The sequence below is a fragment of the Oncorhynchus clarkii genome, chromosome 18, assembly GCF_045791955.1.
Source record: "Oncorhynchus clarkii lewisi isolate Uvic-CL-2024 chromosome 18, UVic_Ocla_1.0, whole genome shotgun sequence".
Taxonomy (NCBI): Eukaryota; Metazoa; Chordata; class Actinopteri; order Salmoniformes; family Salmonidae; genus Oncorhynchus; species Oncorhynchus clarkii.
Window position 1 is genome coordinate 57,032,215 of NC_092164.1, and position 24,275 is coordinate 57,056,489.

The 24,275-nt window shown below is 45.1% G+C and overlaps 1 protein-coding gene across 3 annotated transcripts in view; it reads right to left on the minus strand.

The window, feature by feature from the left end:
- Positions 1-24,275, minus strand: part of LOC139373753 (potassium voltage-gated channel subfamily KQT member 4-like) — a 127,993-nt gene that overhangs the window by 29,132 nt on the left and 74,586 nt on the right. For all 3 annotated transcript variants that reach the window (XM_071114690.1, XM_071114689.1, XM_071114688.1), the window contains exons 2-8: positions 14,958-15,048; positions 5,692-5,818; positions 2,515-2,690; positions 1,541-1,666; positions 1,215-1,325; positions 1,014-1,109; positions 675-763 (exon numbers count right to left, since the gene is read on the minus strand). In XM_071114690.1, the coding sequence (XP_070970791.1) occupies positions 675-763; positions 1,014-1,109; positions 1,215-1,325; positions 1,541-1,666; positions 2,515-2,690; positions 5,692-5,818; positions 14,958-15,048 (816 nt within the window). The remainder of the gene's footprint in view (positions 1-674; positions 764-1,013; positions 1,110-1,214; positions 1,326-1,540; positions 1,667-2,514; positions 2,691-5,691; positions 5,819-14,957; positions 15,049-24,275) is intronic.

The window sequence follows — 24,275 nt, forward strand, 5'->3', positions numbered from 1 at the left end:
TCTCAGGTCTTTTGCAGACTCCATCAGGTTTTCTTCCAGAATGGTCCTGTAATTTTGCACGCCCAATTTTTCAGTTTTTGATTTGTTAAAAAAGTTTGAAATATCCAATAAATGTCGTTCCACTTCATGATTGTGTCCCACTTGTTGTTGATTCTTCACAAAAAAATACAGTTTTATATCTTTATGTTTGAAGCCTGAAATGTGGCAAAGGTCGCAAAGTTCAAGGGGGCCGAATACTTTCGCAAGGCACTGTATTTGATACCATTCCACCTATTCCGCTCCAGCCATTACCGTGAGCCCGTCCTCCCCAATTAAGGTGCCAACAACCTCTTGTGGTGTACATGTGCGTGTGTGTGTTTCATGTCTACCATGTCTATGAATAAGGTTAAATGTGTTTCTCCTAGTTCCTATAATTCATCTGTACAGCCTCTCATAATCTCCCTACAATGCTCTCTCTATGTTCAACCGGTTAGCCGTGTCAGTTGGCGTTCAAACCCACATTCTTTTAGGAAAGGTACGCTTGCTATTCTAAGTCACATCTATCTGAACAAACATTTCATCCTTTTAATGACACTAATGATAGACAAATGGGTACAGTGGGGATGGTTAAATCCATGGGTCGATCAGTAGCAACACATAACAGCAGCATTGTTGGAGAGGAGAGGAGTACCTACCTGAAGGATGGAAGCATGCTGTCATAGAAGTACCATGTGGCTGTCAGGTAGGAGTGCTGAGCATCAGTAGAGTACAGACGCCACGCAGCCTGGAACACACACACACACACACACACACACACACACACACACACACACACACACACACACACACACACACACACACACACACACACACACACACACACACACACATAAATAGAAACACACACACACACATTTAGCCACAAAATAAAATAATCCAATCTTACAGCAAAACATCCTGAATGTGTTGCTGGGTTCAGTTGTTAGCACCTATTCTGTCCTTTGTCAGATTGATTGGAGGCTATCTGTGGTCACCTGTATAAGGCTGGCAGCAGGAGTCCTCCTCTTCTCAAAGTGCTTCTGTCTGTGCTGCTCCTGCACCTTTAGGGCAAAGCCTGACCCCAGGATACCCTGAGAGAGAGGTCAGAGGTCAGAGGGAGGGCCAGAGGCATGAGACCAAACCTGATTGGCCGGAAAGGGAACTGACAGTGATGTGGACCAATGAGAAGGACTCACGGCAGGAAGGGCGAAGAAGGACACGCCCAGGAGAGCGAAGCCGGCAGCCAGAAGTCTCCCCAACCAGGTGCGGGGTGTCTTGTCACCGTAGCCGATGGTGGTGAGAGTTATCTGGGTGTAGAAACACACACACATATACACACACACACACTCACACACACACACACACGCATGCAAACAAACACACACACACATATACACACACAGGGTATTGATTTATAATGAATGCAGGGTAAAAGAGATGCCTTGTTATTTATTGGTGAGTGTTAAATTGTAGAGAGGGACATTTGTACCCAATGGGTCTGTGTGGTCTAAGCAGTACTGACCGTTCCCCACCAGAGGGAGTCTGCGTAGGTGTTGAACTCTGTGTTGACGTCTTTCTCTGCCAGGTAGACCAGGAAGGAGGCAAAGATCAGGACCAGGAAACCAATGTACCACGCTGTAATCAGCTCCTGAGAGACAGAGAGGGAAGGGGGAGAGAGAGTGGGGAGAAAGAGAGAGGTAGGGAGAGAGAAAGAAAGAGGGAGAGAGAGAGAGAGGGAGAGAGAGAAAGAGTAGGGAGCGAGAGAGAAAGAGTAGGGAGAAAGAAAGAAAGCGTGAGAGAGAGAGAAACAGAGCGAGAGAGAAACCGAGAGAGATACAGAGAGAAAGAAAGAGAGAGAGAGTGGAAGAGAGAGAGAGAGAGAAAGAGGTAGTCATTATCATTATCTTCAAAACCATCATTAACATTAATTAAGATGAATCAATAAATGCCAGACATTAGAGAGCAGGACCATCATCATCTTCATATCTGGCCTCTGGGTTGGTTTTAGTTATGCATAGCCAACTCAGTATTGTTGAGGTCTGTTGCCTTGCTGACACATCCCAATCCATCAGCATGACTATCATCACCAGCCTCATCATGGCTGGACAGTGTGTGTGTGTTTCGTTTTTTGTGTATCCGTGCGTGTGTTTGAAACAGCAACAGCAAAATTGCAGAGTGGTCATTCTAATTGACAAACTAGAGCAGTCCAAGTGGGAAATGGTTTCTGAGGTCAGTCACCCTAACTACGGGACAACACATTGCTGAGCTCAGCTGTTTTCCACTAAACTGAACCAGGTGTGTGTGTGTGTGCGTGTGTGCGTGTGTGTGTGTGTGTGTGTGTGTGTGTGTGTGTGTGTGTGTGTGTGTGTCCTGGTGGTCGTACAGTCTCTTATTCACACCCTCATTTAGCTTTGACTGCATATCACTAATCCTGGTTGTTTCCATCATAATCATCATCATCATCACCATAGTGTGTCTGTGTGTGTGTGTGTCCACCTTGCTGTGGGCGTAGACCACAGAGCCCAGTAGTTTCCAGGTGCCTCCTCGTCTGTCCATGCGTACCATCCGGAGGATCTGGAGGAACCGCATGCTGCGCAGGGCAGAGGTGGCAAAGACGTTCCCCTGGGTACCCGCTGCGATCACCGCCAAGGACACCACAAACACTATGAAGTCTATGGAGGGAAGAAGGGGAAAAAAGAGAAGAGGGGAAAGAAAGAAAGAGAAGAGGGGGAAAAAGAGTAGAGGGGGAAGAAAGAGTAGAGGGGGAAGAAAGAGTAGAGGGGGAAGAAAGAGTAGAGTGGGAAGAAAGATAAGAAGGGGAAGAAAGAAGAGGGGGAAGAAATAAGAGGGGGAAGAAAGAGTAGAGGGGGAAGAAAGAGTAGAGGGGGAAGAAAGAGAAGAGGGGGAAGAAGGAGAAGAAGGGGAAGAAAGAAGAGGGGGAAGAAATAAGAGGGGGAAGAAAGAGTAGAGGGGGAAGAAAGAGTAGAGGGGGAAGAAAGAGAAGAGGGGGAAGAAGGAGAAGAAGGGGAAGAAAGAGAAGAGGGGGAAGAAAGAGAAGAAGGGAAATAAAGAGTAGAGGGAGGAGGAAGAAAGAGAAGAGGGGGAAGAAAGATAAGAAGGGGAAGAAAGATAAGAAGGGGAAGAAAGAGTAGAGGGGGAAGAAAGAGTAGAGGGGGAAGAAAGATAAGAAGGGGAAGAAAGAGTAGAGGGGGAAGAAAGAGAAGAGGGAGAAAAAAGAGTAGAGGGGGAAGAAAGAGTAGAGGGGGAAGAAAGAGTAGAGGGGGAAGAAAGAGTAGAGGGGGAAGAAAGAGAAGAAGGGGAAGAAAGAGAAAAGGGGGAAGAAAGAGTAGAGGGGGAAGAAAGAGTAGAGGGGGAAGAAAGAGTAGAGGGGGAAGAAAGAGGAGAGGGGGAAGAAAGATAAGGGGAAGAAAGAGTAGGGGGAAGAAAGAGTAGAGGGGGAAGAAAGAGTAGGGGGAAGAAAGAGTAGAGGGGGAAGAAAAAGTAGAGGGGGAAGAAAGAGAAGAGGGGGAAAAAGAGTAGAGGGGGAAGAAAGAGTAGAGGGGGAAGAAAGAGTAGAGGGGAAAGAAAGAGTAGAGGGGGAAGAAAGAGAAGAGGGGGAAGAAAGATAAGAAGGGGAAGAAAGATAAGAAGGGGAAGAAAGAGTAGAGGGGGAAGAAAGAGAAGAGGGGGAAGAAAGAGAAGAGGGGGAAAAAGAGTAGAGGGGGAAGAAGGAGAAGAGGGGGAAGAAAGAGAAGAAGGGGAAGAAAGAGAAGAGGGGGAAAAGAGTAGAGGGGGAAGAAAGAGTAGAGGGGGTAGAAAGAGAAGAAGGGGAAGAAAGAAGAGGGGGAAGAAAGAGAAGAGGGGGAAGAAAGGGTAGAGGGGGAAGAAAGAGTAGAGGGGGAAGAAAGAGAAGAGGGGGAAGAAAGATAAGAAGGGGAAGAAAGAAGAGGGGGAAGAAAGAGTAGAGGGGGAAGAAAAAGTAGAGGGGGAAGAAAGAGAAGAACTGGAAGAAAGAAGATGGGGAATAAAGAGAAGAGGGGGAAGAAAGAGTAGAGGGGGAAGAAAGAGTAGAGGGGGAAGAAAGAGTAGAGGGGGAAGAAAGAGAATAGGGGGAAGAAAGAGAAGAGGGGGAAGAAAGAGAAGAGGGGGAAGAAAGAGTAGAGGGGGAAGAAAAAGTAGAGGGGGAAGAAAGAGTAGAGGAGGAAGAAAGAGTAGAGGGGGAAGAAAGAGTAGAGGGGGAAGAAAGAGAAGAAGGGGAAGAAAGAAGAAGGGGAAGAAAGAAGAGGGGGAAGAAAGAGTAGAGGGGGAAGAAAGAGAAGAAGGGGAAGAAAGAAGAAGGGGAAGAAAGAAGAGGGGGAAGAAAGAGAAGAGGGGGAAGAAAGAGTAGAGGGGGAAAAAAGAGGAGAGGGGGAAGAAAGATAAGGGGAAGAAAGAGTAGGGGGAAGAAAGAGTAGAGGGGGAAGAAAGAGTAGGGGGAAGAAAGAGTAGAGGGGGAAGAAAAAGTAGAGGGGGAAGAAAGAGAAGAGGGGGAAAAAGAGTAGAGGGGGAAGAAAGAGTAGAGGGGGAAGAAAGAGTAGAGGGGAAAGAAAGAGTAGAGGGGGAAGAAAGAGAAGAGGGGGAAGAAAGATAAGAAGGGGAAGAAAGATAAGAAGGGGAAGAAAGAGTAGAGGGGGAAGAAAGAGAAGAGGGGGAAGAAAGAGAAGAGGGGGAAAAAGAGTAGAGGGGGAAGAAGGAGAAGAGGGGGAAGAAAGAGAAGAAGGGGAAGAAAGAGAAGAGGGGGAAAAGAGTAGAGGGGGAAGAAAGAGTAGAGGGGGTAGAAAGAGAAGAAGGGGAAGAAAGAAGAGGGGGAAGAAAGAGAAGAGGGGGAAGAAAGGGAAGAGGGGGAAGAAAGAGTAGAGGGGGAAGAAAGAGAAGAGGGGGAAGAAAGATAAGAAGGGCAAGAAAGAAGAGGGGGAAGAAAGAGTAGAGGGGGAAGAAAAAGTAGAGGGGGAAGAAAGAGAAGAACTGGAAGAAAGAAGATGGGGAATAAAGAGAAGAGGGGGAAGAAAGAGTAGAGGGGGAAGAAAGAGTAGAGGGGGAAGAAAGAGTAGAGGGGGAAGAAAGAGAATAGGGGGAAGAAAGAGAAGAGGGGGAAGAAAGAGTAGAGGGGGAAGAAAGAGAAGAAGGGGAAGAAAGAAGAAGGGGAAGAAAGAAGAGGGGGAAGAAAGAGAAGAGGGGGAAGAAAGAGAAGAAGGGGAAGAAAGATAAGAAGGGGAAGAAAGAAGAAGGGGAAGAAAGAAGAAGGGGAAGAAAGAAGAAGGGGAAGAAAGAAGAGGGGGAAGAAAGAGAAGAAGGGGAAGAAAAAGAAGAGGAGAAAGAAAAAAGAAAGATAGGAGAGAGGGGGGGGGTATTGAAGCTACACTGCATGGATATGTACACGCACATACACAATCAGCACACACACGTGCATATTCAGTACACACGCTCAGCCTCGGTAAGGCTATCCATTAGCTATTGCTCACTGGATGTATGTAATGTTGTCTCTGGCTGGAGCAGCCTGCTACTTTTTTTTAACAAATAAATGCAATCAACCAATCAACCCAGTGTGAACATGAGTAAAGAAAAACCTGATAAACATTAACTTGTAGGTGAACAGACACACACTTGCATACACAGATAAACACAAACACTTGCCTATGATGCAGAAGGGTTTCCTGGCGAAGCGTAGTCTCCCCTGCCATCCTCTGTAGCGACAGCAGCAGCCGGACGCCCAAACCCTCACAACGTATTCCAGACCAAACACCACGATCATTACAAACTCCTGTAGGGGACGACAGATAGAGAGAACATCACGATTATTACAGCCTCCTGTAGGGGGAGACAGAGAGAACATCACGATTATTACAGCCTCCTGTAGGGGGAGACAGAGAGAGAGAACATCACGATTATTACAGCCTCCTGTAGAGGGAGACTGAGAGAACATCACGATTATTACAGCCTCCTGTAGGGGGAGACAGAGAGAACATCACGATTATTACAGCCTCCTGTAGGGGGAGACAGAGAGAACATCACGATTATTACAGCCTCCTGTAGGGGGAGACAGAGAGAACATCACGATTATTACAGCCTCCTGTAGAGGGAGACAGAGAGAGAACATCACGATTATTACAAACTCCTGTAGGGGACGACAGATAGAGAGAACATCACGATTATTACAGCCTCCTGTAGGGGGAGACTGAGAGAGAACATCACGATTATTACAAACTCCTGTAGGGGACGACAGATAGAGAGAACATCACGATTATTACAAACTCCTGTAGAGAGAGACTGAGAGAGAGAACATCACAATTATTACAGCCTCCTGTAGAGGGAGACTGAGAGAGAGAACATCACGATTATTACAAACTCCTGTAGAGGGAGACAGAGAGAACATCACGATTATTACAGCCTCCTGTAGAGGGAGACAGAGAAAACACCATGATTATTACAGCCTCCTGTAGGGGGAGACTGACAGAGAGAACATCACGGTTATTACAGCCTTCTGTAGAGGGAGACTGAGAGAACACCATGATTATTACAGCCTCCTGTAGGGGGAGACAGAGAGAACACCATGATTATTACAGCCTCCTGTAGAGGGAGACAGATAGAGAACACCATGATTATTACAGCCTCCTGTAGAGGGAGACAGATAGAGAGAACACCATGATTATTACAGCCTCCTGTAGGGGGAGACAGAGAGCGAGAACACCATGATTATTACAGCCTCCTGTAGGGGGAGACAGAGAGCGAGAACACCATGATTATTACAGGTTCCTGTAGAGGGAGACAGATAGAGAGAACACCCTGATTATTACAGCCTCCTGTAGAGGGAGACAGATAGAGAGAACACCCTGATTATTACAGCCTCCTGTAGATGGAGACAGATAGAGAGAACACCACGATTATTACAGCCTCCTGTAGGGGGGGACTGAGAGAGAACACCATGATTATTACAGCCTCCTGTAGAGGGAGACAGAGAGAGAGAACAGCAGGATTATTACAGCCTCCTGTAGATGGAGACAGAGAGAGAGAGCACCATGATTATTACAGCCTCCTGTAGGGGGAGACAGAGAGAGAGAACACCATGATTATTACAGCCTCCTGTAGAGGGAGACAGATAGAGAGAACACCATGATTATTACAGCCTCCTGTAGAGGGAGACTGAGAGAACACCATGATTATTACAGCCTCCTGTAGAGGGAGACAGATAGAGAGAACACCATGATTATTACAGCCTCCTGTAGGGGGAGACAGAGAGAAAATCACGATTATTACAGCCTCCTGTAGGGGGAGACAGAGAGAACATCACGATTATTACAGCCTCCTGTAGGGGGAGACAGAGAGAACATCACAATTATTACAGCCTCCTGTAGGGGGAGACTGAGAGAGAACATCACGATTATTACAGCCTCCTGTAGGGGGAGACAGAGAGAACATCACGATTATTACAGCCTCCTGTAGGGGGAGACTGAGAGAGAGAACATCACGATTATTACAGCCTCCTGTAGGGGGAGACTGAGAGAGAACACCATGATTATTACAGCCTCCTGTAGGGGGAGACAGAGAGAACACCCTGATTATTACAGCCTCCTGTAGGGGGAGACTGAGAGAGAACACCATGATTATTACAGCCTCCTGTAGGGGGAGACAGAGAGAACATCACGATTATTACAGCCTCCTGTAGGGGGAGACAGAGAGAACATCACGATTATTACAGCCTCCTGTAGGGGGAGACAGAGAGAACATCACGATTATTACAGCCTCCTGTAGAGGGAGACAGAGAGAGAACATCACGATTATTACAAACTCCTGTAGGGGACGACAGATAGAGAGAACATCACGATTATTACAGCCTCCTGTAGGGGGAGACTGAGAGAGAACATCACGATTATTACAAACTCCTGTAGGGGACGACAGATAGAGAGAACATCACGATTATTACAAACTCCTGTAGAGAGAGACTGAGAGAGAGAACATCACAATTATTACAGCCTCCTGTAGAGGGAGACTGAGAGAGAGAACATCACGATTATTACAAACTCCTGTAGAGGGAGACAGAGAGAACATCACGATTATTACAGCCTCCTGTAGAGGGAGACAGAGAAAACACCATGATTATTACAGCCTCCTGTAGGGGGAGACTGACAGAGAGAACATCACGATTATTACAGCCTTCTGTAGAGGGAGACTGAGAGAACACCATGATTATTACAGCCTCCTGTAGGGGGAGACAGAGAGAACACCATGATTATTACAGCCTCCTGTAGAGGGAGACAGATAGAGAACACCATGATTATTACAGCCTCCTGTAGAGGGAGACAGATAGAGAGAACACCATGATTATTACAGCCTCCTGTAGGGGGAGACAGAGAGCGAGAACACCATGATTATTACAGCCTCCTGTAGGGGGAGACAGAGAGCGAGAACACCATGATTATTACAGGTTCCTGTAGAGGGAGACAGATAGAGAGAACACCCTGATTATTACAGCCTCCTGTAGAGGGAGACAGATAGAGAGAACACCCTGATTATTACAGCCTCCTGTAGATGGAGACAGATAGAGAGAACACCACGATTATTACAGCCTCCTGTAGGGGGGGACTGAGAGAGAACACCATGATTATTACAGCCTCCTGTAGAGGGAGACAGAGAGAGAGAACAGCAGGATTATTACAGCCTCCTGTAGATGGAGACAGAGAGAGAGAGCACCATGATTATTACAGCCTCCTGTAGGGGGAGACAGAGAGAGAGAACACCATGATTATTACAGCCTCCTGTAGAGGGAGACAGATAGAGAGAACACCATGATTATTACAGCCTCCTGTAGAGGGAGACTGAGAGAACACCATGATTATTACAGCCTCCTGTAGAGGGAGACAGATAGAGAGAACACCATGATTATTACAGCCTCCTGTAGGGGGAGACAGAGAGAACATCACGATTATTACAGCCTCCTGTAGGGGGAGACAGAGAGACAGAACACCATGATTATTACAGCCTCCTGTAGAGGGAGACAGAGAGAACACCATGATTATTACAGCCTCCTGTAGAGGGAGACAGAGAGAGAACATCATGATTATTACAGCCTCCTGTAGGGGGAGACAGAGAGAACATCACGATTATTACAGCCTCCTGTAGGGGGAGACAGAGAGAACATCACAATTATTACAGCCTCCTGTAGGGGGAGACTGAGAGAGAACATCACGATTATTACAGCCTCCTGTAGGGGGAGACAGAGAGAACATCACGATTATTACAGCCTCCTGTAGGGGGAGACTGAGAGAGAGAACATCACGATTATTACAGCCTCCTGTAGGGGGAGACTGAGAGAGAACACCATGATTATTACAGCCTCCTGTAGGGGGAGACAGAGAGAACACCCTGATTATTACAGCCTCCTGTAGGGGGAGACTGAGAGAGAACACCATGATTATTACAGCCTCCTGTAGGGGGAGACTGAGAGAGAACACCCTGATTATTACAGCCTCCTGTAGGGGGAGACAGAGAGAACACCATGATTATTACAGCCTCCTGTAGGGGGAGACTGAGAGAGAACACCCTGATTATTACAGCCTCCTGTAGGGGGAGACAGAGAGAGAGGGTCTGACCAATAAATAACTGTAAGAGAGAAGGGGCGAGGGCAAAAAGGAGAGAGCAACTAAGAGAGATATTGGAGATATTGGCCTCCTGTAGGGGGAGACTGAGAGAGAACACCATGATTATTACAGCCTCCTGTAGGGGGAGACTGAGAGAGAACACCATGATTATTACAGCCTCCTGTAGGGGGAGACAGAGAGAGAGGGTCTGACCAATAAATAACTGTAAGAGAGAAGGGGCGAGGGCAAAAAGGAGAGAGCAACTAAGAGAGATATTGGAGGGTAAGAGGGAGAGAGAGAGATAGAGAGAAAGAGAGGGCGAGAGAGATATAAAAGAGAAAGGGAGATGAGGGGGTTGAGCGAGAGAGCAAAAGTAAAAGCAGAAAGAGAGAGAGGCAGAGGGAGAGAGCAGAAGCAGAAAGCCATCCTCCATTACCTCCTTCTAAAGTTAAAAGAGGAGGAAGTGATTATAGGATGGCTGTTAGGATTAGTGGATCATGTCTGGGATTTCTTGCATAGTCAACAATAAGTCCTCTCGCCTGCTTACACCACAGTTTCTTACACGGCTGTTCCTCTGCTAGACAACACACACACACTCAGTGGCAGGCGTGACGGCACGCAGAATCAGACACACACACACACATCATCACAGTGAGATGGATGACAATTGGTGACCATGAGCGGTTTGTGTGTGTGTTTTTGTGTGTGTAGTGTATTTTTGTCAGTGTGTGTGTGTGTGTGTGTATCCGCACATGTAGAGAAAGAGGAAGTGTGTGTGTGTGTGTGTGTGTCTTCTAATTGCCGTCACGCCTGTCGCTGAGTGTGTGTGTGTTGTCCCGCGGAGGAACAGCAGTGTAAGAAACGGAGGTGTCAGAGGAAGGCCCTAAAAATGTCCAAGACTCCAGCCACTCAAGTCATAGACTGTTCTCTCTGCTACCGCGCTGCAAGCAGTACCGATGCACCAAGTCTGCAACAAACAGGACCCTGAACAGCAACCCCGATGCCATAAGACTGCTAAACAAGACTGCTAAACAAGACTGCTAAACAAGACTGCTAAACAAGACTGCTAAACAGCTATTCAAATGGCTACCCGCTGCCGCTACTGTCTATTATCTATCCTGCTGCCTAGTCACTTTAACCCTGCCTATATGTACCTCAAACCCCTGCACATTGACTCAGTACTTGTACTTCCTGTATACAGCCAAGTTATTTCTTACTCGTTATTGTTATTCGTTATTCTTTCCTTGTGTCACTATTTCAATTATTTAACTTTTTTATCTTTAACTCTGTGTAAGTAAGCATTTCACTGCTAGTCTACACCTGTTGTTTATAAAGCATGTGACAAATACAATTTGATTTGATTTGATCTGACACACACACACACACACACACAGAGAGAGAGAGAGCAGACTCGGTAGCCACAGGTACTGTGGCAGGAGTAGTGTATGTATGTATGTGTGTGTGTGTGTGTGTGTGTGTGTGTGTGTGTGTGTGTGTGTGTGTGTGTGTGTGTGTGTGTGTGTGTGTGTGTGTGTGTGTGTGTGTGTGTGTGTGTGTGTGTGTGTGTGTGTGTGTGTGTGTGTGTGTGTGTGTGTGTGTGTGTGTGTGTGTGTGTGTGTGTGTGTGTGTGTGTGTGTGTGTGTGTGTGTGTGTGTGTGTGTGTGTGTGTGTGTGTGTGTGTGTGTGTGTGTGTGTGTGTGTCCAGGGCTGAAAAAAGTACCAAATTGTCATACATGAGTAAAAGTAAAGATACCTTCACCCAGTAAAATACTACTTGAGTAAAAGTCTAAAAGTATTTGTTTTTAAATATACTTAAGAATCAAAGGTAAAAGTATAAATCATTTCAAATTCCTTTTATCAAGCAAACCAGACAGCACCATTTTATAGATTTGTATTTACGGAAAGCCAGGGGCACACTCCAAAACTCAGATACTCAAATACTCAAATAAAGCATGTTGTGTTTAGTCAGTCTGCCAGATCAGAGATAGTAGGGATGACCAGGGATGTTCTGTTGATAAGTGTGTGAATTGGACCATTTTCCTGTCCTGCAGGATGCAATGAGTACTTTTGGGTGTCAGGGAAAATGTATGGAGTAAAAAGTATATACTTTGTAAGTTTGGAGTAGGACTTTCACCACAATACTGATCACATTTGTAGACAGGACAGTTTGTTGGCTTAAACATGTATTGCTTGGCAGTTAGCACAAAAAACAGTTTTCTGTAGTATATTCAATCTGATTAAGTAATGTCTTAATAGTGTCAAATTGATTGATCAAATCAAAGTTTATTTGTCACGTGCACAGAATACAACAGCTGTAAACAGTACATGTCACACCCTGACCTTAGAGATCCTTATTATTCTCTATGTTTGGTTAGGTCTGGGTGTGACTCGGGTGGGTGTTTTCTGTTACTTTGTTTTTGGGCGAATGTGGTTCCTAATCAGAGTCTATCGTTGTCTCTGATTGGGGATCATACTTAGGCAGACCTTTTTCCCACCATTAGGTTGTGGGATCTTGTTTTCTGTTTAGTTACTGTTGCCTGACAGAACGGTGACGTTTCGATTTTGTTTGAGTGTTTTTTAAAATTGAAATCATGAACACTTTCCACGCTGCGCCTTGGTCTACTCTTTCTACCACCAACGAGAGCTGTTACAGTGAAATTACTGGTAAACTCTTCCTCAACAATGCAATACTCAATATTAAAGGTAAAGAAGTAGAAAAGTACTTTTTTTGATTGACTGTTCCATGTCAGGCCAGAGAAGCTCTGTGGGGGGAGTGGGGGGACAGGTGTAGGAGCTCCGATGTATATACTCCCACAACAACCAGTACATCTGTCAGATCGATTACCGCGTGTCCTGCCGGGACCTGATCCGGACCAGGAGGCACAACATCTGGGTGAGAGAGGATACGACAACACCCAGTGGTGGAACAAGTACTCAATTGTCATACTTGAGTAAAAGTAAAGATATCTTAATAGAAAATGACTCAAGCAAAAGTGAAAGTCACCCAGTAAAATACTGCTTGAGTAAAAGTCAAAGTATTTGGTTTGAAATATACTTAAGTATCAAAAGTAAATGGAATTTCTAAAATGTACTTAAGTATCAAAAGTAAACTTGTATTTTTTTATTGACAGATAGCCAGGGGCATACTCCAACACTCAGACATAATTTACAAACAAAGCATTTGTGTTTAGTGAGTCAGATCAGAGACAGTAGCGATGACCAGGGATTTTCACTCGATAAGTGTGTAAATTGGACCTTTTTCCTGACAAAATGTATCGAGTACATTTGGGTATCGGGGGAATGTTTGGAGATTCAACAGCAGGTTACACCAGGTGGGAACCTGTGGATCTGGGTGACATTGGTTCAGGATTTTGTTGAGCTTGTGTTTTCAAAAACAGGTGGGTTTTTTCTTCTCGTAACAGCAAACTTTGCTGGTTTCTGGTGTGAGTGAGTGAGTGAGTGAGTGTGTGTGTGTGTGTGTGTGTGTGCTCCAGGCTGCGTGGCGCCAGGTGGACAAGTTTCCCTTCTCTCTTTCCTCAGTCCCAGCTGACTCTTGGTTCTAACTGCGGTGGCGTGTGTCTCAGCACTGCTGTTCGTGTGTCACACTCTCTCTGCAGCGAATCTTCAAGCACAAGAACATCCCCAACATAGATCCTGACAGCATAGGCACTGCTGTATTGTCTGGACTTTACACCCACATAGATCCACAGCACATAGACAATGCAACCAATGCTCCAGTTAGCTTGACCATAGATTAGTACATAGAGATGGACGTCATTGGCCAAGCCGGTCACTATCAGAGCCTGGTATCAACCACCAATTAGATCACTATCTGGCAGAGTCAAAAGTTGTCCACCAATTAGATCACTGTATAGAGAAGAGTCAAAAGTTGTCCACCAATACAAATATTAATGAAAGTTAAACTAATCTAAACCAAACTAATAAATCTTCTTGAAATCTACTGCATGCTATTCTATTGTCTTCTATTCTACACCCATCATCTGTCTGTAATGCAGTAACTTCGATGAACTGACAGGGTGCGCTGTTTGTTTTGGAGTGATGGAGTGACATGAGTGAGAGAGGAAGGGGAAAAGGAAGTGAGAGATGGGAGGAAGTAGTTAGAGGCAGAAGGAGAGAGAGGGGGGGGGGTAAAAAGAGAGACAGGGAAGTACTCATAGTATAAATGCTGAAGAAGGTTGAACAGAGATATAAAGAGGAAGCTGAACAGTCACGGGAAAACAAGAAGAAAGAGAACACTAACTGGTGACAGGGAGAGAGAGAGAGGCAGGGAGAGAGAGAGAGGCAGGGAGAGAGAGAGAGGCAGGGAGAGAGAGAGAGGCAGGGAGAGAGAGAGAGGCAGGGAGCGAGAGAGAGGCAGGGAGAGAGAGAGAGGCAGGGAGAGAGAGAGAGGCAGGGAGAGAGAGAGGCAGGGAGAGAGAGAGAGGCAGGGAGCGAGAGAGCAAAACAGGGAGAAAGAGAGTTGGGTGGTGTAGATCAGCATGGAAAATGTACAGTGAGTTCACTGTAGGTACCCTATTGTGTGTGTGTGTGTGTGTGTGTGTGTGTGTGTGTGTGTGTGTGTGTGTGTGTGTGTGTGTGTGTGTGTGTGTGTGTGTGTGTGTGTGTGTGTGTGTGAGAATGGGGTCAATTCGAATTGAAGGCAATCAATTAAGAAAGAAAACTAATGTGAATTCCAAATTGACAGCATCTATTTTCAATGACTTTTCAATAAACTGAAGAATAAAAGCTATATTGGTGTGGGTGAGCCTAAAGTTTAGAGATTTCAAATGGTATTTGAACCTAGGTCTGAAAAATTGTGTTTATTTTCGAGCAATACTTTTACAATTCTAGTGTATTCAAATAAAGGGAGAGAAAGATTCAGTGGGATAACCAGTGTTTACACTGTAACAGTATATCATCAACCTACTGTAGCTAGTTTCTAGTCTGCTTTCACCAACCTGTCGTTGTCTTGCCAAACAAGGCTATGATATAATGATGTTGAAAGCAAAAGCAGACAGGTACCCAAGCTAACATATTACTGATTTAGACCTGTGTTGAGGTGGGTTGGCAGGGCCAGTTGGCACTGTACGTTGACTACAAAAAGATTTACAAAAGAGAGTTATTGTATGGATAATCTGGGTCTGTGTGTATCAAGCCTCTCAGAGTAGAAGTGCTGATCTACCCATCTAATCTTATTCCATGTGTATCTAAAAGCTAAACTGATCCTAAATCAGCCCTCCTACTTTGAGGCGCTTGGTACATCCGACCCCTGGAGCCGGGTCTATTGTGGGGGGGATGAAACCGAGGCTGAGGGCTATTTCTTACCAGGATGAAGAGTCCTTCGTTGGCTATCTTTTGATTGCCTGGGATGGTGGAGAACACAGACAGCACCAGACAGCTGAACACCAGCAGGAAACTGTAACACACACACAGAGAGACAGAGACACATGTCAATATACAGTCTACACATGGCCAAAAGCTTGCACAGACACAAAACAAGATATTTTTCATTGTAGTTCATTCTACTTCATTGTCTTCTAGTTTATTAACGCGAGTGTGTTGAACAATGTGACCATAGTCCATTGTGCCCAGAGTAGAGATGTATTTCATAATTACAGCTGTGGTGTTGTACTCAGAACAGCATGTCCGGCATGCCAGTTTGGAAAACTGAGTGGACACAGATTAAAATGCTTCGGAACACAGCGGGTTCTTTGAGAGTTGGAGCGTTGCCGGGTGCTGTTGCTCTGACTCCATTCCGGGTGTCCCCAGTGGAAGGTTCTCTGACCCTCTCTTTCCCTTTCACTCTAATGCTCACACACCGCCACACACACACACACACACACATCACCTCCACACTCGGGTCCATGTGAATATTCTGGGAGTACAGTAGGATTAGCCAGGTGGTAGCTGCTGTTGCTTCTGGGGTAGAGGCCAGGTCTCACAGTATGAGAACACTTCTCACAACCCCAAACAGTCTCAAGCGCTCCAGCTCATAATCACACACACACACATGCACACGCACACACGCACACGCACACACACACACACACTCTCCACTGACATCGCTGTGAGGGCTAATGAAGGCCATGACCTCTAAAACCCCATGTTACAACAACCACAAAGATAAACTGTTGTATGAATGGAGCAATCACACTGAGTGGATATGGATGGGTCATCACTGAAGGAATGACAATCACACTGTGTGGATATGGATGGGTCATCACTGAAGGAATAACAATCGCACTGTGTGGATATGGATGGGTCATTACTGAAGGAATGACAATCGCACTGAGTGGATATGGATGGGTCATTACTGAAGGAATGACAATCACACTGAGTGGATATGGATGGGTCATCACTGAAGGAATGACAATCACACTGAGTGGATATGGATGGGTCATCACTGAAGGAATGACAATCGCACTGTGTGGATATGGATGGGTCATCACTGAAGGAATGACAATCGCACTGTGTGGATATGGATGGGTCATCAATTAAGGAATGACAATCACACTGGTTAGTGTTTAACGCAAGCAAAGCCCTAACTGATAATGTATGGTCTGTCGGACAACAAGCAAAGCCCTAACTGATAATGTATGGTCTGCCGGACAACAAGCAAAGCCCTAACTGATAATGTATGGTCTGTCTGACAACAAGCAAAGCCCTAACTGATCATGTATGGTCTGTCGGACAATAAGCAAAGCCCTAACTGATAATGTATGGTCTGTCGGACAACAAGCAATGCCCTAACTAATAATGTATGGTCTGTCTGACAACAAGCAATCCCCTAACTGATAATGTATGGTCTGTCTGACAACAAGCAATCCCCTAACTGATAATGCATGGTCTGTCTGACAACAAGCAATCCCCTAACTGATAATGTATGGTCTGTCTGACAACAAGCAATCCCCTAACTGATAATGTATGGTCTGTCTGACAATAAGCAAAGCCCTAACTGATAATGTATGGTCTGTCTGACAACAAGCAAAGCCCTAACTGATAATGTATGGTCTGTTGGACAACAAGCAAAGCCCTAACTGATAATGAATGGTCTGTCGGACAACAAGCAAAGCCCTAACTGATAATGTATGGTCTGTTGGACAACAAGCAAAGCCCTAACTGATAATGTATGGTCTGTCGGACAACAAGCAAAGCCCTAACTGATAATGAATGGTCTGTCTGACAACAAGCTTGATGGAAACACTATAATGAATGGTTTGTCTGGCAACAAGGGTGATGGGAACACTGTAATGAATGGTTTGTCTGACAACAAGGGTGATGGGAACACTGTAATGAATGGTTTGTCTGACAACAAGGGTAATGGGAACACTGTAATGAATGGTTTGTCTGACAACAAGGGTGATGGAAACACTGTAATGAATGGTTTGTCTGACAACAAGGGTGATGGGAACACTGTAATGAATGGTTTGTCTGACAACAAGGGTGATGGAAACTCTGTAATGAATGGTTTGTCTGACAACAAGGGTGATGGGAACACTGTAATTAATGGTTTGTCTGAAAACAAGGGTGATGGAAACACTGTAATGAATGGTCTGTCTGACAACAAGGGTGATGGGAACACTGTAATGAATGGTTTGTCTGACAACAAGGGTGATGGAAACTCTGTAATGAATGGTTTGTCTGACAACAAGGGTGATGGGAACACTGTAATTAATGGTTTGTCTGAAAACAAGGGTGATGGAAACACTGTAATGAATGGTCTGTCTGACAACAAGGGTGATGGAAACACTGTAATTAATGGTTTGTCTGAAAACAAGGGTGATGGAAACACTGTAATGAATGGTCTGTCTGACAACAAGGGTGATGGAAACACTGTAATGAATGGTTTGTCTGACAACAAGGGTGATGGAAACACTGTAATGAATGGTCTGTCTTACAACAAGGGCGATGGAAACACTGTAATGAATGGTCTGTCTGACAACAAGGGTGATGGAAACACTGTAATGAATGGTCTGTCTGACAACAAGGGCGATGGAAACACTGTAATGAATGGCAAAGACTGATGCTGTATCAGTAATGACTGTTATAATGACTTTATAATGTTGTTGAGCTCTGGTGAGTAAGAGTTCTACTGTATTTATAACACATGCCAGATAAACTTGAAACTTGACGAAACAACAAAAACAAAATGTTTTAAAAAAGAATGAAAGAAAGAATGAAAGAAAGGATGAAAGGATGAAAGAAAGAAAGAACAATAGGGAGAACAGGGACAATACTGTAATGTTGTGGAGCCTTGTTGAATTAGGAATTAGACAGGATCTATATGATGTGAGTCTACTACAGTCCATCCATCCAGTCATTCCACTCACTTTACGGTAAACAGAGGAGGAAGGACACAAGGAGAGATAGAGATAGGGGAGAACCATTTCCTGCCAGGCTCACACAGTGACAAACATGCACAAGCACACACAGACACAGACATAGATGATCATTGTAAATGAGGGGAGGAAGAGGAAGACTGGCAGGTGTGGGTGACCAGGGAAGGTAGATATGTGATGATAACATCCCAGAGGATCTGACAACAACCCCAATGTCAGAGTCAGAAACACTGTAGTAGCTATAACAGGACTGACCCCTCTATTAGGACAACAGGACTGACCCCTCTATTAGGACAACAGGACTGACCCAACCATTAGGACAACAGGACTGACCCAACAGGACTGATCCCTCCATTAGGACAACAGGACTGACCAACAGGACTGATCCCTCCATTAGGACAACAGGACTGACCCCTCCATTAGTCCAACAGGACTGACATGACATGTCCTAATGGACTGATCCCTCCATTAGGACAACAGGACTGACCAACAGGACTGATCCCTCCATTAGGACAACATAACTGACATGACAATGTGAAGTAGAAAACTGCTGACGCACTACCCACTAACCTAGTTTAATTCTACTATTACAACTTTTCAAGTTCAACTTTTTGCGTTCCTGTTCATCTCCCACTACCTCTCCACGACCCCCCCCCCCCCCCCTCAGTTTAGCCTTTTCCATCACAATGAAGACGATTACATGGACAGGGTGGCAGGGTGGATCTGATCCTAGATCAGCACCCCCCCCCCCCCCAAACCCAGTTTGGGTACCACTGCCTTAGGACAACAGGGAGAAGAAACACAGAGATTGAAGACAGAGAGATCTGAGAGATCCTCTGGTCAGGTCAGACAGTCAGTAGGGAGCAATCCGTCAATCAGGGAGGAAATAGCACTCAGAGTAGGAGTGCTGATCTAGGATCAGATCCACCCTGTCCATGTAATCGTCTTCATTGTGATGGAAAAGGCTAAACTGATCCGAGACCAACACTGGCCCTGGAGGGCCGCAGTGTCTGATGGTTTTCATTCTTGCCTTTTCATCAATGGTTGGTAACTCTCTGAGCATGAATGTGAACGGACCTGGATTCAAACTATTTTAAATCTTTCAAGCACTTTTAGTGTTTGCTTTTGGCTTGCCCGGATGTGCCTGATTAGTGGGGTACACCGTTTTGGGACCATTCTATTGTTCCATTAAAGGGATAGTTTGGGATTTTTGCAATGAGTCCCTTTATCCAGGTTTGGGCTCCCGAGTGGCGTGGCGGTCTAAGGCACTGTATCTCAGTGCTAGAGGCGTCACTACAGACACCCTGGTTCGAATCCAGGCTGTATCATAGTCCCATAGGGTGGCACACAATTGGCCCAGCGTCGTCCAGGTTTGGCCGGTGTAGGCCGCCATTGTAAATAAGAATGTGTTCTTAACTGACTTGCCTAATTAAATAAAGGTTAAATAAAACATTTATTTATATATCATTTAAATATTGACTTCCCCAGAGTCATATGAACTCGTGGATACCATTTTTATGTATCTGCGGCCAGTATGAGGGAAGTTGTAGTTAGTTTCGCAGGCCAATGCTAACTACTTTAGCACAGAGATTGGAAGTCTTTTGGGTACAGTACCCGATGACTTCCAGTCTTTGTGTGAAGCTAGATAGCACCAAAATCCCAAACTATCCTTTTAAGCCAGGCAAACTCAATCATGCCCAGATAAAGTATTTGAACCCAGGTCTGACAGTGACGTTAACAGATCAATGAAAGGCATTGAGGTAAGAAAACAAGCAGGACTGCAGCCATCGAGGATTGTCCACCTCACCTCCACCCCTGGGTTATATTATTTCAATAGAGGGTTGTCCACCTCACCTCCACCCCTGGGTTATATTATTTAATAGAGGGTTGTCCACCTCACCTCCACCCCTGGGTTATATTGTTTAATAGAGGATTGTCTACCTCACCTCCACCCCTGGGTTATATTATTTAATAGAGGATTGTCCACCTCACCTCCACCCCTGGGTTATGTTATTTCAATAGAGGATTGTCTACCTCACCTCCACCCCTGGGTTATATTATTTAATAGAGGATTGTCTACCTCACCTCCACCCCTGGGTTATATTATTTAATAGAGGATTGTCCACCTCACCTCCACCCCTGGGTTATATTGTTTAATAGAGGATTGTCTACCTCACCTCCACCCCTGGGTTATATTGTTTTAATAGAGGCCTGCCTACCTCACCTCCACCCCTGGGTTATATTGTTTAATAGAGGATTGTCTACCTCACCTCCACCCCTGGGTTATATTGTTTTAATAGAGGCCTGTCTACCTCACCTCCACCCCTGGGTTATATTGTTTTAATAGAGGATTGTCTACCTCACCTCCTGGGTTATATTATTTCAATAGAGGATTGTCTACCTCACTTCCACCCCTGGGTTATATTGTTTCAATAGAGGATTGTCTACCTCATCTCCACCCCTGGGTTATATTGTTTAATAGAGGATTGTCTACCTCACCTCCTGGGTTATATTATTTCAATAGAGGATTGTCTACCTCACCTCCACCCCTGGGTTATATGGTTTAATAGAGGTTTGTTCACCTCCACCCCTGGGTTATATTGATTAATAGAGGTTTGTTCACCTCCACCCCTGGGTTATATTGTTTAATAGAGGTTTGTTCACCTCCACCCCTGGGTTATATTGTTTAATAGAGGTTTGTTCACCTCCACCCCTGGGTTATATTGTTTAATAGAGGTTTGTTCATCTCCACCCCTGGGTTATATTGTTTAATAGAGGTTTGTTCACCTCCACCCCTGGGTTATATTGTTTAATAGAGGTTTGTTCACCTCCACCCCTGGGTTGTATTGTTTAATAGAGGTTTGTTCACCTCCACCCCTGGGTTATATTGTTTAATAGAGGTTTGTTCACCTCCACCCCTGGGTTATATTGTTTAATAGAGGTTTGTTCATCTCCAGCCCTGGGTTATATTGTTTAATAGAGGTTTGTTCACCTCCACCCCTGGGTTATATTGTTTAATAGAGGTTTGTTCATCTCCAGCCCTGGGTTATATTGTTTAATAGAGGTTTGTTCACCTCCACCCCTGGGTTATATTGTTTAATAGAGGTTTGTTCATCTCCACCCCTGGGTTATATTGTTTAATAGAGGTTTGTTCACCTCCACCCCTGGGTTATATTGTTTAATAGAGGTTTGTTCACCTCCACCCCTGGGTTGTATTGTTTAATAGAGGTTTGTTCACCTCCACCCCTGGGTTATATTGTTTAATAGAGGTTTGTTCACCTCCACCCCTGGGTTATATTGTTTAATAGAGGTTTGTTCACCTCCACCCCTGGGTTGTATTGTTTAATAGAGGTTTGTTCACCTCCACCCCTGGGTTATATTGTTTAATAGAGGTTTGTTCACCTCCACCCCTGGGTTATATTGTTTAATAGAGGTTTGTTCATCTCCACCCCTGGGTTATATTGTTTAATAGAGGTTTGTTCACCTCCACCCCTGGGTTATATTGTTTAATAGAGGTTTGTTCACCTCCACCCCTGGGTTGTATTGTTTAATAGAGGTTTGTTCACCTCCACCCCTGGGTTATATTGTTTAATAGAGGTTTGTTCACCTCCACCCCTGGGTTATATTGTTTAATAGAGGTTTGTTCATCTCCAGCCCTGGGTTATATTGTTTAATAGAGGTTTGTTCACCTCCACCCCTGGGTTATATTGTTTAATAGAGGTTTGTTCACCTCCACCCCTGGGTTGTATTGTTTAATAGAGGTTTGTTCACCTCCACCCCTGGGTTATATTGTTTAATAGAGGTTTGTTCACCTCCACCCCTGGGTTATATTGTTTAATAGAGGTTTGTTCACCTCCACCCCTGGGTTATATTGTTTAATAGAGGTTTGTTCACCTCCACCCCTGGGTTATATTGTTTAATAGAGGTTTGTTCATCTCCACCCCTGGGTTATATTGTTTAATAGAGATTTGTTCACCTCCACCCCTGGGTTATATTGTTTCAACAGAGCATGTAAGCAGGGATAGAGAAGAAGACAAATGTCTTCAGATCTAGAGGAATCAAGTCAGTACCCAGACCTGGAACCACTTGAAATAACGATGTTATCTCAGAGCAACAAACTGACTAACAGGAAAACCACAGCACACCAACACACGGTGAAAGAGTGACCAGAAACCACACTAACACATAATGAAGGAGTGACCAGAAAGCACAGCAACACATAGTGAAGGAGTGACCAGAAAGCACACCAACACACAGTGAAGGAGTGACCAGAAAGCACACCAACACATAGTGAAGGAGTGACCAGAAAGCACACCAACACACAGTGAAGGAGTGACCAGAAAGCACACCAACACATGGTGAAGGAGTGACCAGAAACCACAGCAACACATAATGAAGGAGTGACCAGAAAGCACACCAACACACAGTGAAGGAGTGACCAGAAAGCACACCAACACATGGTGAAGGAGTGACCAGAAACCACAGCAACACATAATGAAGGAGTGACCAGAAAGCACACCAACACACAGTGAAGGAGTGACCAGAAAGCACACCAACACATGGTGAAGGAGTGACCAGAAACCACAGCAACACATAATGAAGGAGTGACCAGAAAGCACAGCAACACATAGTGAAGGAGTGACCAGAAAGCACATCAACACACAGTGAAGGAGTGACCAGAAAGCACACCAACACATAGTGAAGGAGTGACCAGAAAGCACACCAACACACAGTGAAGGAGTGACCAGAAACCACAGCAACACATAATGAAGGAGTGACCAGAAAGCACAGCAACACACAGTGAAGGAGTGACCAGAAAGCACACCAACACATAATGAAGGAGTGACCAGAAAGCACACCAACACATAGTGAAGGAGTGACCAGAAAGCACACCAACACATAGTGAAGGAGTGACCAGAAATCACACCAACACACAGTGAAGGAATGACCAGAAAGCACACCAACACATAATGAAGGAGTGACCAGAAACCACAGCAACACACAGTGAAGGAGTGACCAGAAAGTACAGCAACACATAGTGAAGGAGTGACCAGAAACCACAGCAACACATAATGAAGGAGTGACCAGAAAGCACACCAACACACAGTGAAGGAATGACCAGAAAGCACACCAACACATAATGAAGGAGTGACCAGAATGTACAGCAACACATAGTGAAGGAGTGACCAGAAACCACAGCAACACATAGTGAATGAGTGACCAGAAACCACAGCAACACATAATGAAGGAGTGACCAGAAAGCACACCAACACATAATGAAGGAGTGACCAGAAACCACAGCAACACACAGTGAAGGAGTGACCAGAAACCACACCAACACATAGTGAAGGAGTGACCAGAAAGCACACCAACACATAATGAAGGAGTGACCAGAAAGCACACCAACACACAGTGAAGGAGGGACCAGAAAGCACACCAACACATAATGAAGGAGTGACCAGAAAGCACACCAACACATAGTGAAGGAGTGACCAGAAAGCACACCAACACATAGTGAAGGAGTGACCAGAAATCACACCAACACACAGTGAAGGAATGACCAGAAAGCACACCAACACATAGTGAAGGAGTGACCAGAAATCACACCAACACACAGTGAAGGAATGACCAGAAAGCACACCAACACATAATGAAGGAGTGACCAGAAACCACAGCAACACACAGTGAAGGAGTGACCAGAAAGTACAGCAACACATAGTGAAGGAGTGACCAGAAACCACAGCAACACATAATGAAGGAGTGACCAGAAAGCACACCAACACACAGTGAAGGAATGACCAGAAAGCACACCAACACATAATGAAGGAGTGACCAGAAAGTACAGCAACACATAGTGAAGGAGTGACCAGAAAGCACAGCAACACATAGTGAAGGAGTGACCAGAAACCACAGCAACACATAATGAAGGAGTGACCAGAAAGCACACCAACACATAATGAAGGAGTGACCAGAAAGCACACCAACACATAGTGAAGGAGTGACCAGAAACCACACCAACACATAGTGAAGGAGTGACCAGAAAGCACACCAACACATAATGAAGGAGTGACCAGAAAGCACACCAACACATAGTGAAGGAGTGACCAGAAAGCACACCAACACATAATGAAGGAGTGACCAGAAAGCACACCAACACATAGTGAAGGAGTGACCAGAAACCACAGCACACCAACAAATGGTGAAGGAGTGACCAGAAACCAAAGCAACACATAATGAAGGAGTGACCAGAAAGCACACCAACACACAGTGAAGGAGTGACCAGAAAGCACACCAACACACAGTG